This window comes from Peromyscus californicus, unplaced genomic scaffold, assembly GCF_007827085.1.
Source record: "Peromyscus californicus insignis strain IS unplaced genomic scaffold, ASM782708v3 Scaffold_3__1_contigs__length_106647218, whole genome shotgun sequence".
Lineage (NCBI taxonomy): Eukaryota > Metazoa > Chordata > Mammalia > Rodentia > Cricetidae > Peromyscus > Peromyscus californicus.
The window spans coordinates 51,674,856-51,698,298 of NW_026294551.1; the positions used below are offsets into that span (position 1 = coordinate 51,674,856).

Genomic DNA, 23,443 nt, shown 5'->3' on the forward strand with positions numbered 1-23,443 from the left:
GCGAGAAAGGGGCGGTGCGCGCTTGCTGTCCGGAGCGGAGCGGAGCGGAGCGGAGCTGACGGCGTCCGCGCCTCCTGCCGCGGTCCTCCCGACATGCCGGAGGAGGCGGGCTTCCCGCCGGCCAAGAGATTCCGGCCGGCCTCCTGCCCTCCCGGGAGGCGAGTGGTGATGCTGCTGGCGGCTGGCGGCGGCGGCGGAGCAGGAGGAGGCCGGAGGCAGACGCCGCTGCTGGCCCAGCCCTCGGCCAGTCCCTACCGCGAGGCCCTGGAGCTGCAGCGCCGGAATCTGCCCATCTTTCGGGCGCGGGGGCAGCTATTGGCCCAGCTCCGAAACCTGGACAGTGCGGTCCTCATCGGTGAGTGGCCACCTTGGCGAGGCCTTCCTTGCTGTAGATTCCTGGCCTGGCGAGGGCAATTTTTCTTAGGTGCTTCTCACTCTCTCTGCGTTGGTTTCTTCAGCAAACTTGAAAGGTTTTCTGTGTCAGGCCTGAACAGGGACCTCGGGAAAGAGGCGGACCGAGTTATTCTGCTGGCGCTGACTGCCCTGTGCGAGTGCCTGGCGTGTATGGGGGTAAAGACTCACTTTCCGTGACAGGGTGTGGGTGCATATCGGGGGCTCTGAGAGCTTGGAACGACGGGCCTCACCCAGGCTTTGAGGAGGCAGCTGCGGAGCGGGTCCTTGGGGACTGGCATGCTGTGCAGCGATGGAGAGACTGGCGGTCAGAAACAGTTCCGTTAACGAGAACCAATTTCTTGGGTATGAGAAGAGCTCGGGAGAGTTCGAGGTCAGGGACTGATTTCAAGGGGCTTTGATGCACAACCTTTAAGAACGAGGAGCCCTTGAGGGAGTGTCAGAAGCGAGGAAGAAGACCAGCTAATGCTGGCAGTCAGTGGACTGGAGTTCTGTGGAGGGCGTGAATAGATGCAACAGTGAAGTCCACTGCTGTAAAGACCAGCTTTCAGCAGCTCAGGAGCTGAAGCGGAGGCGAGGAGGTGGCGAACTCATCACTCCATTGACTTTTTTTTTTTTTTTTAACCTGAGGGAGTAAAATTTGATTCTGCGGGGCTCACGCACATATTCTCTCTCTGTCTCTGTCTCTCTCTCTCTCTCTCACGCACACGCACACTCCGTCAGGATCTCTCTATCTTCTTAGTTTATTTTTTTCTTTACAGTTTATATATCCCAGCAGAATCTTTCAAGCAGTATAAAAATTACAATATGGTTACATTCTATTTTCCAAATAAATGCTTATAATGAATACAAGTAAAAAAAATCATGCTTCTCATTTCCCTTACATGATTAAACATTTACGTAGTACAAGTGAAAAGCAAATTATTCCCCAAAACCCACATACATTCATGTCTAAGCAACTTGTTATAGATTAACAAAGTGTAAGAAAGCAAGGTACTTTCTAAGACAGTTCTTTTGCTGTCCAGCTGCATTTTGTGGTTGCAAAGAAAGGATCAATCATTTTATTATTTATCTCAAAAGACAATTATCTCAAAAGTAATTTTATAAAAAAACTTAAGGATCACAAATCTAAACTTTTATATATGAAAAACAATCAATCATCTCTATTTTAAATCCTCAAGGTGCATCTCCACTCATCAACAGTTTTTTTATTAAATCATATCAGGAAGCTGAGGGCAGAAATGGGTACAAAGAATTAATCATCACCTTTGATCACCAACCCACCCTAGCAAGAAAGGTATCTCAGCCAGCAATAGCCAGACTACCATTGTTCTTGTCTCCCTCGCTCAACTATGAAGTGTGCCTTTCTAAATTTTAAATTGTTCCCCAAGGTTTTCTTTTCTTTTTTTTGGTTTTTCAAGACACGGTTTCTCTGTGTAGCTTTGGAGCCTGTCCTGGATCTCACTCTGTAGACCAGGCTGGCCTTGAACTCACAGAGATCCGACTGCCTCCCTGGTGCTGGGATTAAAGGCGTGCACTGCCGCCGCTGCTGCTGCTGCTGCTGCTGCCGCCGCCGCCGCCGCCGCCGCCGCCGCCGCCGCCGCCACCACCACCACCACCACCCAGCTTCCCCAAGGTTTTCTGCATCAAAGTCATTAACGAAAACATCTTAACCTAGCCTTACTAACACCTCTACATGTCTAAATTCTTTCTAAGGGTGGTGGTTGAATCGTTAATCTGCTCCAGCAGCAATGCTTGGAAAAAGTCAGTCACTGTTATTGTAAGTACCAGTAACACTGCCCAGTGAGAGACTAGAAACCCCCTGAGAGTTTTCATACAACCCACAGCTGATGAGGGACATGGTGACCACGAGGGCAGTAAGCAGAGCTGTGCTCAGTAACAGCATGTGGTCCTCAGGACATAGCATCCTTGGGGCTCTGCCTCTCCAAGGCTCACTTGATGAAGTGACGCCAGGCCATGTCCCATGAGTTCCGGTGCTGCCTGTTGGTCTCCTCCCGTGGATCCCAACAAAGTTCCCTAATCATATATACACAAAAGAGGGGAAGGTCCATGCTGGATTTGGATGCGTGGTCTTGATCACAGCTCCTGCTGAGGACCTCTTCAGGAGAACTTTTGGAACAGATCTGGCACTGGACTGACATTAGGAGGTGAAAGGGTGAAGGCGGTGGAAACAGGCTTCTGCTTTGGCCAGACGAGCAAAGCTGAGGAGCTAGCAAATATTTCCAGATTTGGTGAACTGAGCAGAGAGGCACTGCAGATAGGATAGAGCTAATGGAGCAAAGGTCAGGAAGTGTGAGGGAAGGGGGGGCCCTGGCAACAGGGTTATGGAGAGCCCACCTGGCACAGGAGAAGGGCCATCTCAGAGGAGGCAACGGGGTGCAAGAGCCTTGTAGCAGGGAGTAGAGGGAAATCACAATTGAGGACTTTATATGAGACAGATGCAGGAGTCCTGATGATACCTGAAGCCCCAGAGCCTCAAGTAGGCCCTCGGGGAGATGGAGACAGAAGACAAGGTGGACGGTAGAGCTAGTGCCTAGGTGCATTTGGCTCTACATCTGCACGGTTGGCATATTTTATTTTTGCAATAGTCAGTTGCCTTAGAATAAGAATAGGAAAGATGCACACGAGACATTGATCCAAGTCTCGGGTCGTGTGGAGGATTCAGCGGGAAACTGCAGGATAATCAAATTCTTAGTCTAAGATTCTTGGCTAAGTCAGGAAAGGTGAGCAGTCAGAGGCGGCTGGAAGCGGGGAGAAAATGCAAGGCACACACATTAAAGAGAGTAAACGGTAGAAAGAAGGGTGTGCACATTTCCTGAGCTCTTCTACTCAGGTGCTGTTAGAGGTACCAACAGAGGGTAGAAATGAGGTGCTCAAGCTTGTGAAGAGACCTCTGCCCTCTGGCATTAGAAGAGGGATTAACAGGCACTAAAGATTTCAGAGATGAGGGTGAGAATTTGCTGCCTGACTTACCCAGTAACTCGACAATTAGTATGAAGGCTGGCAGGTATCGTACCCATAATAGTGTAGGCAAAGACTTGACGAGAACAGCAAGCAGCAGCCAGAGAAGGGCGAGCAATATATGAATAGACATCTCTTCATATCAGTATATATCAATCTACATGACTCTCATATTTCATTTTATGTTGTAACTATACCAGTTACCTACTGTCTTAGTTAGGGTTTCTGTTGCTGTGTGAGACACTATGACCATGGCAACTCTTATAAAGGAAAACATTTCATGGAGGCTGGCTTACAGTTCAGAGGTTTAGTCCATATCATCATGGCAGGTGGCATGCAGGCAGACATGGTGCTGGAGAAGGAGCTGAGAGTTCTACATCTTGATCCATGGGCAGCAGGAGACTGTGTGCCACACTGGGCTTAACGAGCATATGAGACCTCAAAGCCTGCTTCCAAAGTGACACACTTCATCCAAAAAGGCCACACCTCCTAATAGTGCCACCCCTATGGGCCAGGCATTCAAACACGTGAGTCTGTGGAGGCCATACCTATTCAAACCCCCACACCTACTATTTATTATCCATATTTCCAGTATTTTTGCCATCATGGGGCAAATTGAATAAACATCTTTGTTTTCCTAAACTCAATTTCTGTAAATGGAATTGTGAGCCAAATCATATAAACGTCCTAAAAGTTTAGGGTGTTTTTATTGTTTGTTTGACAGTCTCTCTGTGATGTAGCGCTGGCTGTCCTGCAGCTGACTATGTAGACAAAGCTGGTCTATAACTCAGAATGATCCTCCTGCCTCTCTGCCTGCTGTAACAGGCCTGTGTCACCATGCCCAGCCCATTGTAAAGGCTTCTGAAATGTAATTGGGCCTCCTGGGAAACAGTAGCCATGGCTGTTTTCTGGCAGGATACCTGGGTGTTTTCTTTTGTGTTTTTGTTTTGTTTTTCTTGACTTTAAGCTTTTTATTTGGTGAGTTTACCTTAGTCGCACGTGAACAGGAGTTTCTTTTCTCTCCTAGGGGAAACTGGCTCTGGGAAGACAACTCAGATCCCACAGTACCTCTATGAGGGGGGAATTAGCCGCCAGGGCGTCATTGCTGTGACCCAGCCCCGTCGAGTGGCTGCCATCTCTCTTGCTACTAGAGTCTCAGATGAGAAGAGGACTGAACTCGGGAAACTGGTACCTTGTTGCTTTATTGACTGCCGGTTCCTGTTTACTAACAGGCACCCACTGTGCTTCTGCCCTTCATTTCTTTGAACAAGCTCATCCTCACCCCTTCACCTCCCACTCCATTGTTATGTTGATTCGAGGTCTCCAATATGTAGCGCTCTGAATCCTCAGTCCTTATGCCTGGGTGTGTCACAACACCCAGTTGAACAGCATGCTGTTTCCTTGCCACAGTTCTTAGGCTTTTAGAGTTTTCCCAATTCCAGAGAGATCAGTGGCTCTTAGTCCTGTTAGCTTTGGTCACAAAGCTCTTGGCAGATTGAATAAATCAGATGTTTTCTTATTTGGAGGTGCTGGAGACTGACCCTATTAGGCAAGTGCCCTGCCACTGCGCTGGACCCTTTATACCTAGTTTACGAGTATACACTTTAAGACACGTCATTTTTATGTTTGTTGGTTTGGTTTGAGTTTTTTGAGACAAGGTCTCACTTATAGCCCTGGCTAGCATGGAACGTGTAGTATAGACCTGTAGATCAGGGTGGCCTTGAAGTTATGGCAATCCTCCTGTCTCTCTGCTTCCAGGGTGCTGGAATTATAGGCATGTAGTATCATGTCTGTCCAGAAACTTCTTTTACATCTATTACATGTATGTATGTTTTATATATATGTATATGTATTTGTATAAAAATATGAACACTGGCCAGTCAGTGGTGGCGCACACCTTTAATCCCAGCACTCAGGAAGCAGAGGCAGGTGAATTTCTGTGAGTTCGAGGCCAGCCTGGTCTACAGAGCGAGTTCCAGGACTGGCTCCAAAGCTACACAGAGAAACCCTGTCTCGAAAAACAAACAAACAAAAAATATGAACACTGTTCTTTACTTAATGTAGGTTTATAGAATGAGTCTTGGAGCTATATAGGAGACAGATTCAAATTTGTATTATATATGTGTGTTACAAGTAAAAATATTTTGGACTTCTTTTCATGTCTATTCATAAGTACCTTAAAGTAAGAGGTTAGGGTGCGTGTTTGTTTTCCTTTTCTTTATTAGTGTGTGTGTCACATATGGAGGTCAGAGGACAATTTGGGAGTCAAGACTCTCATCTCTGTGGGCTCTAAGGAGGAGTGGGGCAGAGTGCTGTTGGTCTTGTTTACTGTGATACCATAGTGCTGAGGACAGTTCTGGATATATAATTAATATATATTTAACATATATTTATAATATAATAGATATGGGTTTATGTTTATTAAATAAAGGAGTCATATTTTCTCTCAGGTTGGCTATACTGTGCGCTTTGAGGATGTCACTTCAGAAGACACCAGGATCAAGTTCCTGACAGATGGCATGCTTCTTCGAGAAGCAATTTCAGACTCCTTGCTTCGAAAGTACAGCTGTGTCATTTTGGACGAGGCCCACGAGCGGACTATCCACACAGATGTGCTCTTTGGAGTGGTGAAGGCAGCTCAGAAGAGGCGGAAGGGGCTAGGGAAACTGCCTCTCAGAGTATGTGCAATGTGTTGAAGGACTGGGCGGTCTTTCTGGGGGTGTTTCTCCGCCCATTCTGCTTCAGCCACATGGGAGGAAGTTAGCCATGGTGGGGGTAACACGGGCCTCAACCATCTGCTTTATAGACATGCTGTCCACCATTTATTTCCCATCCTCCTCGTTCTTTTCTGTAGGTGATTGTGATGTCAGCTACCATGGATGTTGACCTGTTTTCTCAGTATTTCAATGGAGCCCCTGTCCTCTACCTTGAAGGTCGGCAGCATCCGATCCAGATTTTCTATACCAAGCAGCCTCAGCAGGATTACCTGCATGCAGCGCTTGTCTCAGTCTTCCAGATCCACCAGGTATGGAAAGGGGTGAAAATTCCTGGCAAATTCTCTTTCACCTTACAGCTAATTGTGAGAACAGTTAGCCTCTGAATCTTGGAGCTTTGTGAACTGTGTCATCAGGAATAGGCTTATTTGTGGCCAGTGAGATGCCCAGAGGTAAAGGGGCTTCCTGCCTAGGCTGTTGACCTGAGTTTAATCCCTGGGATCCACATGATCAAAAGAGAGAACCATCTCTAAAGTAATTGTTCAGAAAAAGTTCACTTGTTACATCTGTTTTGCCTCTTTTATGAGATTTCTTATTTTCTCTGAAAAGAAAAATAATTCAACTATCAGCAGCTATTCTCTGAGCTAGAAAGCTCTCATGTTAGAGGAGTGACTTTTGTACATCTCTTTATATCAGAACCCGTGGGGGAAAAGCATTTATTACGTTACAATCCAGTATGCTATACAAGTATGTCTAGTCTTGCCATGTACCCGAGCTGGCTTCCAACTTGCCATCTTCCTGCCTAGGTTTTCTGAGTGCTGGAATTATAAGTATGCACCACTACACATGTCCTGAGGTGTTTCAGAAGTTTTAGAGAGATACTGCAAAATATCTTTTAATTTTGTTAAACATTTACATGTGAGTGATTAAGGGCTGGGGAGTGGTTCAGTGGGTAAAGTGCTTGCCAAACAAGTATGAAGAGTGAGTTCAGATCCCCAGCACTCACATAAAAAGCCACTGAAGCGATGTGCATCTGGAATCCCAGGAGTTGTCAGGGAAAGAGGGATGGAGACGAGTGGATCCCTGGAACTTCCAGATTCAGTGAGAGATCCTGTCTCAAAAATAAGGTGAATAGTAGTAGATGAAGATTAGATTTCTGGCCTCCATATGCATGACACACATAAACACATGTACACACACAAAAAAGGCTTTGAGTGATTAAATCCTATTGTTTTGATTTAATTTGTATAGACTTCTTAATCTTTGTATTAATTTCCTGAGAAAATCTAGAGGCAAACAATTTTATTTTAAGAAAGGCATCAGTTGGTCTGGGCATGTAACTCAGTCTGTAGAAGGAAGGTCCAGCATGCATGAAGCCCTAGGTTTGATCCCCAGCACTGGATGAAGCAGGCATGGCAGCACTAATTGAGGGTGGAGGCAGGAAGGTCAAGAGTTCAGGGTCATCCTCCCCACATAGTGAGCTTGAGTTCAGTGTGGGTGCTTGAGAACTTGTCTCAGAGAAGAAATCAAAGAATTGATCTTAACAATCTCTTGATTAAAAACAGCAGTTGAGCCGGGCGGTGGTGGCGCACACCTTCAATCCCAGCACTCGGGAGGCAGAGCCAGGCGGATCTCTGTGAGTTCAAGGCCAGCCTGGGCTACTGAGTGAGTTCCAGGAAAAGCGCAAAGCTACACAGAGAAACCCTGTCTCGAAAAACCAAAAAAAAAAAAAAAACAGCAGTTGAGCCAGTCATGGTGGCTCACATGTCAAGCAGATACCTGTGTGAGGCCACCCTGGTCTATATTGAGTTCCAGGCCAGCCAGGAGTGAGATCACAGAGAAACTCAGCAGTTGCTATGAAACTACTTTTGAATTTTAAAATACCCTGTTTATGTTACTGTTTCTTGATTTATCATTCACTATTATATGCTTATTTCTTAAAATAGTAAGCCAGGAGGAGCCAGGCGATGGTGGTACACACCTTTAATCCCAGCACTAGGAGGCAGAGCCAGGCGGATCTCTGTGAGTTTGAGGCCAGCCTGGTCTACAGACCGAGATCTAGGACAGGCACCAAAGCTACACAGAGAAACCCTGTCTCAAAAAACCAAAAAAAAAAAGTAGGCCAGGATTAAGACATACTCCTTCCCACACCCTCCTGTGCTCTCCATATTTCAACATAGCTGTATCATATGGTCTTTAAATTCAGCATCAGTGATTACTATTAGGAGCCTCCATTGTTAGCAACCCTCTGTCCCTATCCTGGTCTCCTGAACAATTGGTGCACGCCTTCAGTGTAATACGTCTTACACTGTGTCTCATATCCCAGTCATGGGATGCTGTGTGCAGTCTCTCTGGGGTCGCTCATGTTGCCACCCAGTTGGTGCAGGTTGCTTTGCGAGATGTCCTCGCTGTTCTCCTGCACCTTGCCCATGCTAGACCAGTGCTCTACCACTGAGCCATATGCTCCATCCTCATTTCTCGTCACTATCTCCTTAGTAGGTATCCCCCAACCATCCTTCTCCTCCATGTCTTCCACCTTTCACAAATGAGTTGAACCCTCTTATCTCCCATTCTCTTGTCATTTGGGGGCAGTGATCTTTTTTTTTTCTTCTGGGGGATGAAAACGGTGGTTTTTTACTGTCATTTGGTAATGTCTGAAAGAGAAGAAAAAGCCAGGTGCTTCTTTCAACTGCCAAAATTTAGTTGAGTGGGTTTTGTTTTGTTTTGTTTTGTTTTAGAATTTTATTTTAAAATTTAATTGTGTGCGGGGAGGTGTACGTGTGCTTGATGTGTGTGGGGGCAGGGGCAGAGTACACATGTAGAGACCAAAGGATGACTTTGTGGAGTTGGTTCTCTATTCCCACCTTTACATGGGTCCCTGGGCTCAGCTTCAAGTGACGAGGCTTGCACAGCAAATGCCTTCACCCGGAGCCGACTCACAGCAAGCTTCCAGTTCAGTGAGAGACCCTACCTCAGGCAGGGTCTCTCACTGACCATACGTGAGCACAGGCACACATGCTCACAAACACACCATACCACACATACAAATACCACACTTACAAGAAAAAGAAGAAAAAGAAGTCTTAAAAAATTATGGTTTGCACTTACTTATTGTGTTGTTCGGGGGAGGGGTGCTCAAGTCACAGTGCCTGTAAGGAGGTCAAAGAGCAACCCAAGGGGCATTTCCTTCCTTCCACCCTGTGGGTCCTGGGGATCGAACTCAGGCTAGCAGCCTTGGCAACAAGTGTCTTTTCCCACTGAGCCACCTCACCTCAAGAAGTTTTATGCCAAGTTTTCTTGTCTCTGATTAGGCTTTCATTGTATTGTCTTACAAAAGCGATGTTAATTTCCTTTCAAAACTTCTTGACCTGGTTTGGTTGGCTGGCTCTCGTGTTAACAACTGCGTTGCTGGTAAGCATTCTCTCCCAGGGAGGTGCCACTGCCTGACTTGTTTTATCTTAAAAAGTGAAACGAGCCGGGCAGCAGTGGCGCATGCCTTTAATCCCAGCACTGGGAGGCAGAGCCTATCGGATCTCTGTGAGTTCAAGGCCAGCCTGGTCTACAAAGCGAGATCCAGGACAGGCACCAAAACTACACAGAAAAACCCTATCTGGGGGGGTGGGGTGAAACAGAAAACAAAAACCCTCCTGGAAACATCCGCATCATCAGTATTCCCTCTCTTTAGGAAGCCCCCTCTTCCCAGGACATCCTGGTCTTCCTTACTGGTCAGGAGGAGATCGAAGCAATGAGCAAGACCTGCCGAGACATTGCAAAGCACCTCCCTGACGGCTGCCCTGCAATGCTCGTCCTTCCTCTGTACGCCTCCCTGCCCTACTCACAGCAGCTTCGAGTCTTCCAAGGGGCCCCAAAGGTGAGTGTGCCACCTTTCTGCCAGCCACGTCAATGGGCATCAAATCACATCGACCAATGGGGCCTGTGTGCCTGTCCCCATGATCCAGAGACGTTGGAGGAATACTCAGGTACCAGGTGTAGAGTACAGAGCTGCAGGGAGAGCTGTCCTGTGAGGAGAGATGAGGGAGGGCACAAGGTGGATGAACGGTTCCTCTAGGGGCTGGTAGAAACTCATTGCCCATGTACCATTTGTTGTGTGCCAGACACAGTGCTGACGCTCACACAGACCGTCTCTCCTCCTCATGGAACCCCATGAGGGATGCGAAGGCCCCCAAGAAGGGAGGTGAGAATTGCTTAAGGTACACACAGTAAGATGGTGGCAGGGCCGGGGTTCCAGCTCCCACCTATTTACCCACCTTGAGTCTTGTTCCATTGCATCTCCTCGCCTCAAATTAACCTTCACGACCTCAGGGAAAGGACCAGTGTCCTCTTTGCCTCTGTCTCTAATCAAGTAGAGTGACTGAAATCGGTATGACTACTATTACTAATGAAGTCACCTCTTCTTGACCATAAGCAAGTTGTGGAAATGCATGGTTAGAACGTCCTCAACTTCTGAATCGTGTGTGTCATATGGCTTTTTGGTTTTCTTCCTCCTTTAGGGCTATCGCAAAGTGATCATTTCAACCAACATCGCCGAAACCTCCATAACCATTACAGGAATAAAATATGTAGTTGACACGGGCATGGTTAAAGCAAAGAAGTATAACCCTGGTGAGAACTGTAGCTCCTGAATGTCCCCTGCGTGTAGCGAGCAGTGGTTAAAGCTGTAACCCCACCATTTCCTCCAAGGAAACACTTCATGTTTGTGAGGAGCTGAGATTTGAGTGACAGGGACAGTTCCAAGTCAGGTCCATAAAAGAGACCTGAGGCAGGAAGGCAAGAGAGGACTCAGTTGCAGAGAACCTGGAAAGGACAGATGAGATCCTGGACTGAGGTGTGAAAGCCCACTGGAAGCTGGGGGAGAATGGTAGCAAGAAGGCCAGGGACGGCCTGGTACCGGTGGCAGGCTCTCCGGAGGGCTACCAGAGTGTGGATGTCTGGGCTTTTAGGATTCCCAGTAAGGAGACAGGTGCCCTGGCTGGACAGGGTTCCCAGTAAGGAGACAGGTGCCCTGGCTGGACAGGGTTCCCAGTAAGGAGACAGGTGCCCTGGCTGGACAGGGTTCCCAGTAAGGAGATGGGTACCCCTGGCTAGATGGGGTTCCCAGTAAGGAAATGGATACCCTCCCTGGCTGGACAAGGTTCCCAGTAAGGAGACAGGTACCCTGGCTGGACAGGGTTCCCAGTAAGGAAATGGATACCCTGGCTGGACAGGGTTCCCAGTAAGGAGACAGATGCCCTGGCTGGACAGGGTTCCCAGTAAGGAGACAGGTTCCCTGGCTGGACAGGGTTCCCAGCAAGGAGACAGGTGCCCTGGTTGGACAGGGTTCCCAGTAAGGAGACAGGTACCCTGGCTGGACAGGGTTCCCAGCAAGGAGACAGGTTCCCTGGCTGGACAGGGTTCCCAGCAAGCATAGAGGGAAGCACTTGCAAGTGTCAAGCTGCCTTGAAGTCAGTCTTATGCATGTCTGATTCATACCTTGCTTTATTCTACAGAGGATTTAGGGCCCCTACAATTATTATTGCTCCTCAATATTTAATTGGTATGTTCTACTAAGCTGGAGGGATCGACTTTCACACATATCTCCTGGTGACAACATGTCAACCTCTAGTGCCTGGCACAAAATATTCCCGTACTTGAGAGAATTGATGTCTTTTACTTCCAGGGGAAAAAGTCACATGATCTGTTCTTATAGAACTGGGAGGGAGGACAAAGGACCCTGTCATCATTGGTTGGTGTGTGACCAGCCTTCCCAGTTAGATAGAAACTCTCTCCGCACCAAAATCCCCAAGAAACCCTCAGTGCCGCTCGGCTGGGTAGTCAGTCTTCCCATGATGTAAGCCCAAACTTCTTCTTTTTCTTTTCTTTTTTAAATTCATTTTATATACCAACTACAGTACCCCCTCCCACCCCTCCTCCAGCTCCCTCTCCATGCCTCCCCCTCAACCCACCTCCCATCCACTCCTCCAAAAGGGTAAGGCCTCCCATGGGGAGTCAACAAAGCCTGGCACGTTAAGTTGAAGGCCCAAACTTCTGAAACCATTCTGCCCCCTTGCTTTCGGAGGGTGTTGTGGTGTTTTTCATAACATTTCACACATGATTCATTGCTAGGCTCAGTTTCACTGTGAGGTTTAAAGTGGCTGAGCAGCCTGGGTTTGTGCTTTCTTGCTTAGCCTTGAGTTTTTCCGGACCCCCGTGTTGCAGAAACACTCAGTGGTACTCAGCATCATTTCTTTTTGCCAGCACTCTAGAAACAGTTTGCTTATGTGATAAAGCAAAGCACTCATGGCCTTTTCTCCCTGCAGACAGTGGTCTTGAGGTACTAGCTGTACAGCGAGTGTCAAAGACACAGGCCTGGCAACGCACAGGGAGGGCTGGCCGAGAAGACAGTGGCATCTGCTACCGGCTTTACACCGAGGATGAGTTTGACAAGTTTGAGAAGATGACGGTGCCAGAGATCCAGAGGTAGGTCCATGTTGTGCCTGCACCATGCCATATATCCCAGCCTCCTTCCCATCTGCTTCTGCCCACGGGCTTTGGCTTTCACTAACGCTCTCAGCAGGTCAGGGACGGACGACTGACCCTCCTTTCTCCCCTCACAGGTGTAACCTGGCAAGTGTGATACTGCAGCTCCTAGCGATGAAAGTCCCCAATGTGCTCACCTTTGACTTCATGTCCAAACCATCTCCAGGTAAGCTGGAAGCCAGACAGACAGACAACAGCAGAGGACTTCTTCCCCCAGGAAAAGTATTTTGAGGAAGAAAAAAAAAAGTATTTTGGTCATGTTCTTCTGCTGATTTGATTTCATTTGTTATGACATGATAGGTTCCGTGTTATAGCACCCTTATGCAGGGTCCAGGGAGGTCATCAGGCATCAGGGACGCCCCTGAAGGCCAGTGAAAGGATAAAGAGAGCATGGTCCTTTGTGTGAAACTGGGATTTGACTGGTCCTCCTTCATTAGTAATCACTCCTGGAGGAAGAACCGACACAAAATGGTGGCAGCTTTGGACCTGGACCCTTATTACTGTGCCATTTTCCTTTTCTTTAAGGAAACGCAGTTGTAAGAGAGAAAGTAAGCTGTCAATAGCTATCCCGGGTCCCACCCTGGTCCTCAGTTCAGGTCTTCTTCTCTCAAGAAACATGTTCTGGCTGTCTTCTACACAAAAATCTGTAAATCTTAAAAAAAAAAAAAAAACACATAGGGCACACTCCTATGTATATATTTATATTTCATTTTGAAATTCCTAGAAAGGAATAATAAATATAAACTATAAGGGTAAACGGCCAGCATCTGTGTGATGCTGCCCACACCGTGGGAGCCAAGCCCTGCCCAGAGCCATTTGCCTCCTTCCCATCCCTCTTGGTAACTGCTCTCCACAATTGCTGCATACTTCTCTTCTTCTTCTGTGGTACCATTAAGGCTTAGAAAAGTATGAGCACAGTGGCGGGTGGCCTTGGGGGTAGAGTTATAAGCGCCCAGAAGCACTCAACTAGCTGCATCTTCTTCCTGTTTTGGACTTCTGGCTCCTTTTTGTGTCTCCGTTTCTGTAGATCACATTCAGGCGGCCATTGCCCAACTGGACCTGTTAGGTGCTCTTGAACATAAGGATGACCAGCTTACCCTGACTCCAATTGGAAGAAAGATGGCAGCATTTCCTTTAGAGCCCAAATTTGCCAAAGTAAATGACCCCTCCTCCTCATTACCTTTCTCTGTATTACAGGTCAGGAAATGCCCAGTGCTTCTGAACTAACCTCATTTGCATTCTTAAATATGACATATCACCCCACTTTGTATACAGTGCTGATTTGTGTTGTGTGTGGGATTAAGACATCAGTCATAGCCCTACCCACAAATCCTCTGTGTGGAATCCTGTGGGGATGGCATCATTCTGTTTTACAAAGAAGTGAATGGCATTGACACTGCCTTGTGGTCTTAAAGCCACCACGCTCCTTAAAGGGAAGCTGCAAGAGTATACAGAAACACTAATCAGAAGCTAGGAAACTTGACTCATGCGTTTGCAATCTGACTTTCCAGACTATCCTCCTGTCCTCCAAATTCCACTGTACGGAAGAGATTCTGACCATAGTCTCCCTGCTATCTGTGGACAGTGTCCTTTACAACCCTCCTGCCCGGAGAGATGAAGTGCAAAGTGTCCGGAAGAAATTCATATCCAGTGAGGGGGATCACATCACCCTGCTCAATATCTATCGGACCTTCAAAAACATAGGTGGGAATAAGGTGAGCCTTGTCCGTGCTTTCGGGCATGTGTTTTTAAGTATACCTTTTCTTTTTTTTGACAAAATCATCTTAAAGAGTCACACACATGCCGGGCAGTGGTGGCGCACGCCTTTAATCCCAGCACTCAGGAGGCAGAGCCAGGCGGATCTCTGTGAGTTCGAGGCCAGCCTGTTCTACAGAGCGAGATCCAGTACAGGCACCAAAACTACACAGAGAAACCCTGTCTTGAAAAAACCATTAAAAAAAAAAAAAGACACACACACACAAAAAAAGCCAGCTGTCATCAGAAATGTGTATGTGCTGGCAATCACTAGAATGAAACATTAGTTCAGGTATTCCTTCTGCTTGGTTTAACACACACTGTGTGGACAAGTTAGTTAAGTCATTGACTCTGTCTCAACCACCACAATTATCCCTTTTTCTTTTCTTTTGATTGTTGTTTGTTTGTTTTGTTTTGTTTTGTTTTGAGACAAAGTCTCTGTAACCCTGGCTGTCCTGGAACTCATATATAGACCAGGCTGACCTGGAACACATAGATACCCACCTGCCTCTGCCTCCAGAATGCTAGAATTAAAGGTGGGTGCCACTACGCTTAGCTCTAGGCCATTATTCCCATTATTCATTACCGTAAAAAAATACTTGAGACAGGCCATTTTATAAAGAAAAGAGATTTATTTTGGCTCATGTTCTAGACTGGTAAGACTTAGAAGCCTTATCTGATGCTTCAAGGTAGAACAGAGCATCACACAGCAAGAGAAAGGCAATGTGTGTGTTTGGTCTCTTCCTCTTTGCCTAGTTAGGAACCAGTGGGAATTCAGTCACGGGGCTCTACCTTCTGGCCTTATTTAAACCCAGTCATTTTCCAGATTTCCTGCTGCTATTATAAACACCATAATTTTTATATTGGGGTGTGTGTGTGTGCGCCTTCTTGTGTATCTAAGCACCACATGCTTGCTGTTCTTGTGGAAACCAGAGGCGTCAGATTCCCAGAGATGGTTGTAAGCCACCGTGTGAGTGGTGGAAATTGGACCTGGTCCTCTGAAAGAGCAGGCTGGGTTAACCATTGACCTGGCTCTCTAGCCCCAAAGTTTTTAAAATTTGTTTTGTTTTTTTGAAACAGGTTCTCACTACATAACTCCAAGGCCTGGAATTCTCTATGTAGGCTGACCTCACGTAGAGATCTGGCTGCCTTTTCCTGCCAAGTGCTAGGATTAAAAGCATGTGATACTGTTATGCCCAGCTATTTATTTTAAAGGGTTTTAGTTTGGTTTGGTTTTTGTTTTTTCAAGACAGGGTTTCTCTGTGTAGCTCTGGCTGTACTAGAACTTGCTCTATAGACCAGGCTGGCCTCGAACTCACAGAGATACGCCTGCCTCTGCCTCCTGAGTGCTGGGATTAAAGGTGAGCACCGCCGCCATCGTCACCATCCGGCTTGTTTTCTTTTGTGAGACAAGGTTTTACTATGTAGCTCTGGCTATCCTGAACTCACTGTGTAGATCAGGCTGGCCTAAAACTCAGAGATCTGCCTGAAGTGCTAAGATAAAAAAGACATGTCCCACTATACCCAGTTTATTTTAAATTTTAAATTGTACTTTATTTGTTCATATAGGGAAAGAGGGAGCATATGTGTGGAGGTCAGAAGACAACTTTTGGTTCTCTCCTTCCACCATGTGCATCCCAGGGCTCAAACTTGGGTCATTAGGCGTGGTGGCAAAAACCTTACTCACAGAGCCATCTTGCTGCCCCACAAATACCATGATTGAATTAAGTTTCCACTTAATGTTTCACAGTAGGTATTCAGTGAAGCATTGGAGAGTGTTCAGACCGTATCTAACCATACAAGATGGTTTGCTTGCCCCACTGTTGTGCTAGTTTTTTGATATCATATTTTAGTTCCTCATACTAAGATGGGAAATGGCAGTATATTCTCTCATGTGTTAATAAATTCATAATTGTGCCTTAGTGTGTATTCTTTAAAAAATGCTACCCTACATTTTTAGTATTTGCTAACTTTGCTGTATTTACCTTTGCTTGTTTATGTTTATACTTTGCATGTGTGTGTTCAAGTGTGCATGGGTTGTGTGCACACACATATATACATGTTGCCGTATGGCACCTATAGAGGTCAGAGCACAACTTGTAGGAGTTGGTTCTGTCCTATGGTTATGAGTACATGGGGCTTTAATTCAGGTATTCAGATTTGGCAGCAAGCATCTTTACCAGCTGAGCTCTCTCGCTGGCCCTCAATTTATATTTAAACAAAAAAGAGTGCTGATTGGGCTGGAGAGATGGCTCAGAGGTTAAGAGTATTGACTGGTCTTCCAGAGGTCCTGAGTTCAATTCCCAGCAACCACATGGTGGCTCACAACCATCTATAATGAGATCTGGTACCCTCTTCTGGCGTGCAGACAGAATACTGTATACATAATAAATAAATATTCAAAAAAAAAGAAGTGCTGATGCAGTCAAAGCACTGAGTCCTTCTTTACTGAAGACTGTCCTGCCCTTGGTGTGTGTTCCACCAAGAGGATATCATCAATTTGTTTGTCACTAAGCAGAGTCTTGCTTATGTGTGTAACCCAGGTTGACCTCCGACTTGGAATCTTCAGCCTTCCAAGGGCTGAACCACGGGTATGTGCCACCACACCCAGCACTAAGGATATGCTTTTCAACAGGGTCTGGTAGGCTGTGCCAGGATACATAATAAGCTCCCAAATAAATCACACGTACAGAGGCTTATTATTACTTATGAATACCCTGGCCTTAGCTTGGCTTATTTCTAGCCAGCTTTTCTTAAATTATCCTGTCTATCTTTTGCCTCTAGGCTTTTACCTTTCTCTAACTTGTGTATATCTCACTTTCATTCTTACTACATGGGTGGCAGGGTGACTGGGTGGCTGGCCTCTAGCATCCTCCTCTCCTCGTTCTCTTGCTCTTTCTTCTTTCTTCTCAGATTTCTCCTATTTATTTCCCCTGCCTGCCAGCTCCCTGTCCTTTCTCCTGCTCACTATTGGCCATTCAGTTCTGTATTAGACCATCAGGTATTTTAGACAGACAAGTATCACAGCTTCACAGAGTTAAACAAATGCAGCATAAAAGAATGCAACACGGGCTGGAGAGATGGCTCAGAGGTTAAGAGCACTGGCAGCTCTTCCCGAGGTCCTGAGTTCAATTCCCAGCAACCACATGGTGGCTCACAACCATCTGTAATTTGATCTGGTGCCCTCTTCTGGTGTGTAGGCAGAATACTGTATACATAATAAATAAATTAAAAAAAAAAAAAAAAAAAAGAATGCAACACATATTTGCATCATTAAACAAATATTCCACAGCATAAACAAATGTAACACATCTTAAAATAATATTCCACAACATCTCCTTTTTTTTCTTTTCAGGACTGGTGCAAAGAGAATTTTGTCAACAGCAGGAATATGCTGCTTGTAGCTGAAGTCAGAGCACAGCTAAGGGAAATCTGCTTAAAGGTAGTACCTCCCTTTCAAGGAGGAGTTTTTATTTTACTATGGGGATCTTGGATTGCTTGCTGCTGCTGGTATGAAAGAAATTCTCATTGTAGAAAAAAAATTTTTGGTTTTTCGAGACAGGGATCCTCTGTGTAAGGTCCTTGTCCTGGATCTCACTCTGGTTTTTTGTTTGTTTGTTTGGTTTTGGTTTTTCAAGACAGGGTTTGAAAACTCTGTGTACCTTTGCGCCTTTCCTAGAACTCACTCTGTAGCCCAGGCTGGCCTCGAACTCACAGAGATCCGCCTGGCTCTGCCTCCTGAGTGCTGGGATTAAAGGCGTGCGCCACCACCGTCTGGCTGTAGAAGAATTTAAAATGCACAAGAAAGTAAAAGTTACCCATAATTCTACTGGCCTTTTTCTCTCTCTCTCTCTGTCTCTCTCTCTCTCCCTCTCTCCCTCTCTCTCTCTCTCTCACATACACACACACACACACACACACACACAATTGTGATTTGTTCCTAGAAATCCATAGTGATTTGGGTTTGTTTTTTTTCTTCCCCTCCCCCCCCCACCCCAGGCCCAGTGATTGGACCCACTAGGCAGTGCTCTGCCTCTGAGCCCTTTAGCTTATCTTTCACATAGTTACATTGTATCTGTAACCTACATTCCTTTTTTTTTTTTTTTTTTTTTTTTTGAGGGGGGCAGTACTGGGCATGGAACCCTGGACCTCATGCATAAATTTTATAAACTTTGTAACTATTTTCTGATCTAAAAAAATACTACTAAACTGAAGAAAAATCAGAAAACACCAGAGAGGCAAAAAGATGTAGCTTTTTTTTTAAACCAGGGTCTTGCCTATGTATGTAATAACTTTGCTGTATACTTGAAACTTAGAGGCTACCCAGTGTTCAGTAAGGAGAATGGAAACTCTGTCCCCATCTTTCCTGTGGTTTGTGCTGGTGCTGAGCCTGTGTTGGACAAGCATCCTGTCTGCTGAAGCTGTCTTCATTTTAGTAGCTTCCCTTCTTCATGGTCCAGACGCCTCTGGGACTGCGCTCAGCTTTGCAGTGTCCGGGCCTCCCTAGTTCATGCACCCAGGACCGCTGCTGTTCTAATTAGGGAGTTTGTGTGCAGTGTGCTGGGTGTGGGGGAGCGGAAGGCAGACTCTGCACTGGGATCTCCAGGAGCTTCAGGGTCTCTATCAGTGAACCTCATGGCAGGTGAGTGGCTCCACAGGTTGGTCCACCCAGCACCCTCAGGTTTGGGACTGTCAGATTCCAAAGCTGTCCTCAGCCCTGTCCTCCTCAGTGATCTCGTGGGGCTGGGCTGACTTCAGCCTCCCTGGACATGGAGACTAGACAGTTGTGAGCTGTCACATGGGTGCTTTGACTTGTGCCCAGGTCCTCTGGAAGAGCAGCCAGAGCTCTTAAGTGCTAAGCCGTCTCTCCAGCCCCCATCCTGCTTGTTTGTTTGTTTATTTTGGTTTGGTTTTTTGAGACAAGGTTTCTCTGTGTAGCTCTGGAACTCATTCTGTAGAACAGGCTGGTCTCCAACTCACAGAGATCCTCGGCCTCCCGAGTGCTGGGATTAAAGGCTTGCGTCACCACCACCTGGCCCCCATCCTGAGTAAGATGCTTCTCTCCAAGCTGGATGGTTTCATCTCAGAGGAAATTGGTGCTCAACACAGCCGACCTGTGTACAGCGTATAGCCTGCGTGGAGGTCTCTCTCCTAGGACCACCTTTACTAGGCTGTCATTTCCCTGTTTTTGTTTTTTGTCTTTCTCATCCATGCCTTCATCCTCCCCCTGAGCTGCTGCCTGTGGCAATTGAAGTGCCACCTTTTGTCTGTAGATCAAGGTTTCCGTTGGCATTGGCTGCACTGGAGATCTTGCTGCCCTCTGCTCTGTACAGTGATGGGGAGGATTAATGTTTGGGGGCTTTTCTGTTTCCTAAAACAGATGTCAATGCCAATCATGTCATCTCGAGGGGACATGGAGAGTGTCCGTCGCTGCCTCGCTCACAGCCTCTTTATGAGTACTGCCGAACTCCAGCCAGATGGCACCTATGCCACCACGGACACGCACCAGCCAGTGGCCATCCACCCGTCATCTGTCCTCTTCCACTGCAAGCCTGCCTGTGTGGTATACACCGCACTACTCTACACCAACAAATGCTACATGCGTGACCTCTGTGTTGTGGATGCCGAGTGGCTCTACGAAGCCGCCCCTGACTACTTCCGGAGGAAGCTGAGGACTGCCAGAAACTGATCAGGAGCTTAGATCACAGTTACTTCCAAGTAGACTCGGAAGCTGGAGAAACCACACACTTCAGTGCAGCCAGACTTGCTGAGTTCAAGAGCTTGAAAGTGTTGATGAAACTTCTCAACCTCAGCCATGCAGACAATGCTCATACTTAGACCACAAGAAATGAGAATTGTGCTTTGGGTTTGACTGGGCGATTTTGAGGGTCTGAATTAACTCCTGAGCCTCAGTTTCCTTATAGGCTAGAGGGGGATAGGATTTAGAAGTTTAGAGAAAATGAATAGAAAGCTACCCAGAGATTTGCCTGGCATAAGATAAGACAATCAGTGAATTGTAAGCCATTGTGCTTTGTGATACTAACTAGGTACAACACAGCCCTTTGAGCTCTTGTGACTGGGGGAGGGGGAGTTTCTGGGAGGAGCCATAGGAAGCTACAGATCCAATTGATTGACCTCAGTGTTTCTCCCCCTTGCCACCTCCTCCCCTCATGGAACCCAGGGCCTCATGCATGCTATGCAAACACTCTGCCACTGAGCCAAGCCCCAGCCTTCACTACTATTTTAATGTCTACCTATATGTCTTTTAAATAGAAAACAGAAGAAACGAACTCCCACAGACAGTGCCAGAGTAAGGTGTATTCTGATAGCTCGGGGTGTAGCACATTCTCTTGTCTGTCTCCAAGCAGAGACCAGCAAGGAGTTCCTTGACTGGTCCTCAGTGCCTCTGTGGTTGCCCGTCCCCAGTGATGCTTTCAGGAGACATGCAGGTTTCCTGAAACTGGAAAGCCAGCTTTTCAGTGCAGTGGCCTTCTGAAAAGCCCAGTGGTGATTTTCCCTTGGACTGTGCACATGAGGGAGGCTTCACACCCATTCAGCATCCTCTGTTCAGGTGGGGCCCAAGTCAGAGCTGCTGGGTGGCAGGGAGGGGACAGATAGTTGATGTTTCAGAAGCCAGAGTGTCAGTTTGTCCTTTCACCACCCTCAGTCTTTGTGCTTTGGTCTTGATGATTTTCAGTATCCTCTTTTCTTCTCTGCAGGGACCTGGGGACAGTTAGCTTTGCTACTTCCTAACCAGATGCTCTCTCAGACCTTCATTATCTGCATTTGTCAGAGGGAAGTAGAGAAGCCTGTCCATCCTGTACCTGTTTGGAAAAGACTCATCTTAGTTGATTGTTAGGAGCAAACAATCCCTGGTGTGGTGGTTCATACCTGTAACCTGGCTGAGAGGGGAGGAGTGAGGCTTCTGGGCTAGCCTAGTGGAGGAAGAAAAAAAAAGCACACTTTCCCAGAAAATGTTTGAACCTAGAAACAGCCAAATTTAGCCCTTTTATTGTACTTAGTTGGTCCAGACATATCTCTGCTACTAGGTTTTGTCATTTATACAATGAATTGTGTTGTTTATAAGCAGAGGGCCAAACTGCCTACAGTGTACCTCAAAGACAGAGGGCAGTTTCTTTTCTCGGGTCCAACAAGCTCTTTCCAGAGGGCCTAGCCTGCCTGGACACTTCCATTCCAGGGCCTCATTGGTCCACAGTGTGTATGTTGAGTCCAGTCTAGGCTTTATTATAACCCTAACCATGAGCAGTCAAGCTTTTAGCCAGTGTTTAGGGTTGTCTGTGTACTCGTGACTTAGTTCTTTGATAAAATGGTTACATTATCAACTTTATGAAAAGCTATCAAGAAAGTCTTTCCTTTTAAAGTTTATTTTTTCCTATTTAAACAAAGGGGCTGGGGTGTTTATTTAGCCTTGCTTGGGAAGAGAAACTTTTGTATTTTTAATAGAGCATTCATTATGCTGGTTAAAGAATACAAGGGGGGCAATAATTTCCTCAACAATGAGCAGTTTCTGTTCCCCAGTAAACGAAGAGGGTGTTTTCTGAGTCAAGGAAAACTTAGCTTCCGTTGAATGACTCCAGAGCCGGCACTGGAAACGTACCCTGGGTTGACTAGCTGCAGTGAGAGTGCTAGGCACTTACCAGAAAAGGAGTGAAGGGTGGAGTTTCTGAATAGCTTTAATGTTTCTGTACAGAAATGCGTTCATCACTTTAACATTGGGGTAGAATTTTAATAGAGTATTTAGTTTTTTATTGGGCTTTTAAAAAATAGCTTTTTAACAAAGCTGCTCAGGGATTAAATCAGATGGAAACCCCATTCTGACTCCACATATTACTACAAAGAAGTTAATAATTATCTTGAACCGCAGGGACAGTGCCCTTTAAGCTTTCTTAAGAATGGAAAATGTTGCCTGGCAGTGGTGGCACACGCCTTTAATCCCAGCACTTGGGAGGCAGAGGCAGGTGGACCTCTGTGAGTTCAAGGACGGCCTGGTCTACAAAGCGAGTTCCAGGTCAGCCAGGGCTGTTACTTAGAGAAATATAAAATTTTTCATGATTTTACTGCAATACAACCTGAACTACTTTTCCAGTTGGTAAACTCTCTCCAACCTGAAGAATCCTATCTGGACAGAAGAGCCTCAAACATGACCTTCAACAGCCCTGCAACACCCAGGGCCAGGGTTTTATTACCAGGTCCCCAGTGAAAACCTTTACACCTCTGTCTGTTGTAATAGGATTCCAAAACAGCAAAACATTTACTGTGACACAAATCCTTGTACTCCAGCTACCAGGATCTGTTTGGAACTATGGCCATGCATCTAAGATGCCATTCCTTGAGCACATAAGCTAGACTGTACCTGTGGGGAAAATTTTTATATTGATTGCTATAGTGTAGAAAAAAACTAAAGAGCAAAAATATCAAGTTGATTTGGACTTGTGCTGTATTCTATCTGATCTCAGACATAACATAAAAACAGTTCTTGTGTGTAATGCTTAAATTTGCCTTGGACTATCAAATCCATAAAAAAAATGAATCTTGTTTATGATCTGTGTGCCCTCTTTTGTTGGGCCTCCTTTCCCTTATTTATAGACTGCTGTTTAGAATATTAAACATTAGCCTTATTGCCATTCATTTGGTAAGACTTGGTATCTGTGTTTTCTTTTGGTTTTGGTGTTTTGAGACCAGATCTTTCTATGTAGCCCTGGCTGTTCTGAAACCCACTATGTAGACCAGGCTGGCCTAGAACTCAGAGAGAGCTGTCTGCGTCCCAGGTGCTGGGGAGTGTAAGACACGAGTGTGTGTTTGTTGTTTTATGTGTTTGTGTGGTTTGCCCGCATGTCTATGCACATACTCGCCAGGTGTTCATGGAAGTCAAAAGAGGGTGTCTGATGCCCCAGAACTCGTTAGATGGTTGTGAGCTGGCATGCAAGAGCAACAAATAAATGCTCTTAAGACCACTGAGCCTTATCTCCAGCCCCTGGTGTCCTTGATTCTTAACCTAAATGTGATGGTGTAAGCCATGAATT

The 23,443-nt window shown here is 46.3% G+C and overlaps 1 protein-coding gene across 1 annotated transcript; it reads left to right on the forward strand.

The window, feature by feature from the left end:
• Positions 1-23,056, forward strand: Dhx33 (DEAH-box helicase 33). The gene is made up of 12 exons (XM_052756406.1): positions 1-355; positions 4,421-4,581; positions 5,844-6,071; positions 6,248-6,418; positions 9,793-9,978; positions 10,619-10,730; positions 12,425-12,584; positions 12,722-12,810; positions 13,672-13,799; positions 14,156-14,359; positions 17,755-17,841; positions 19,780-23,056. The coding sequence occupies exons 1-12, from the start codon at positions 94-96 to the stop codon at positions 20,086-20,088; spliced, it is 2,097 nt and encodes a 698-aa protein (XP_052612366.1). The 5' UTR covers positions 1-93; the 3' UTR covers positions 20,089-23,056.
• Positions 23,057-23,443: the final 387 nt, after the last annotated feature.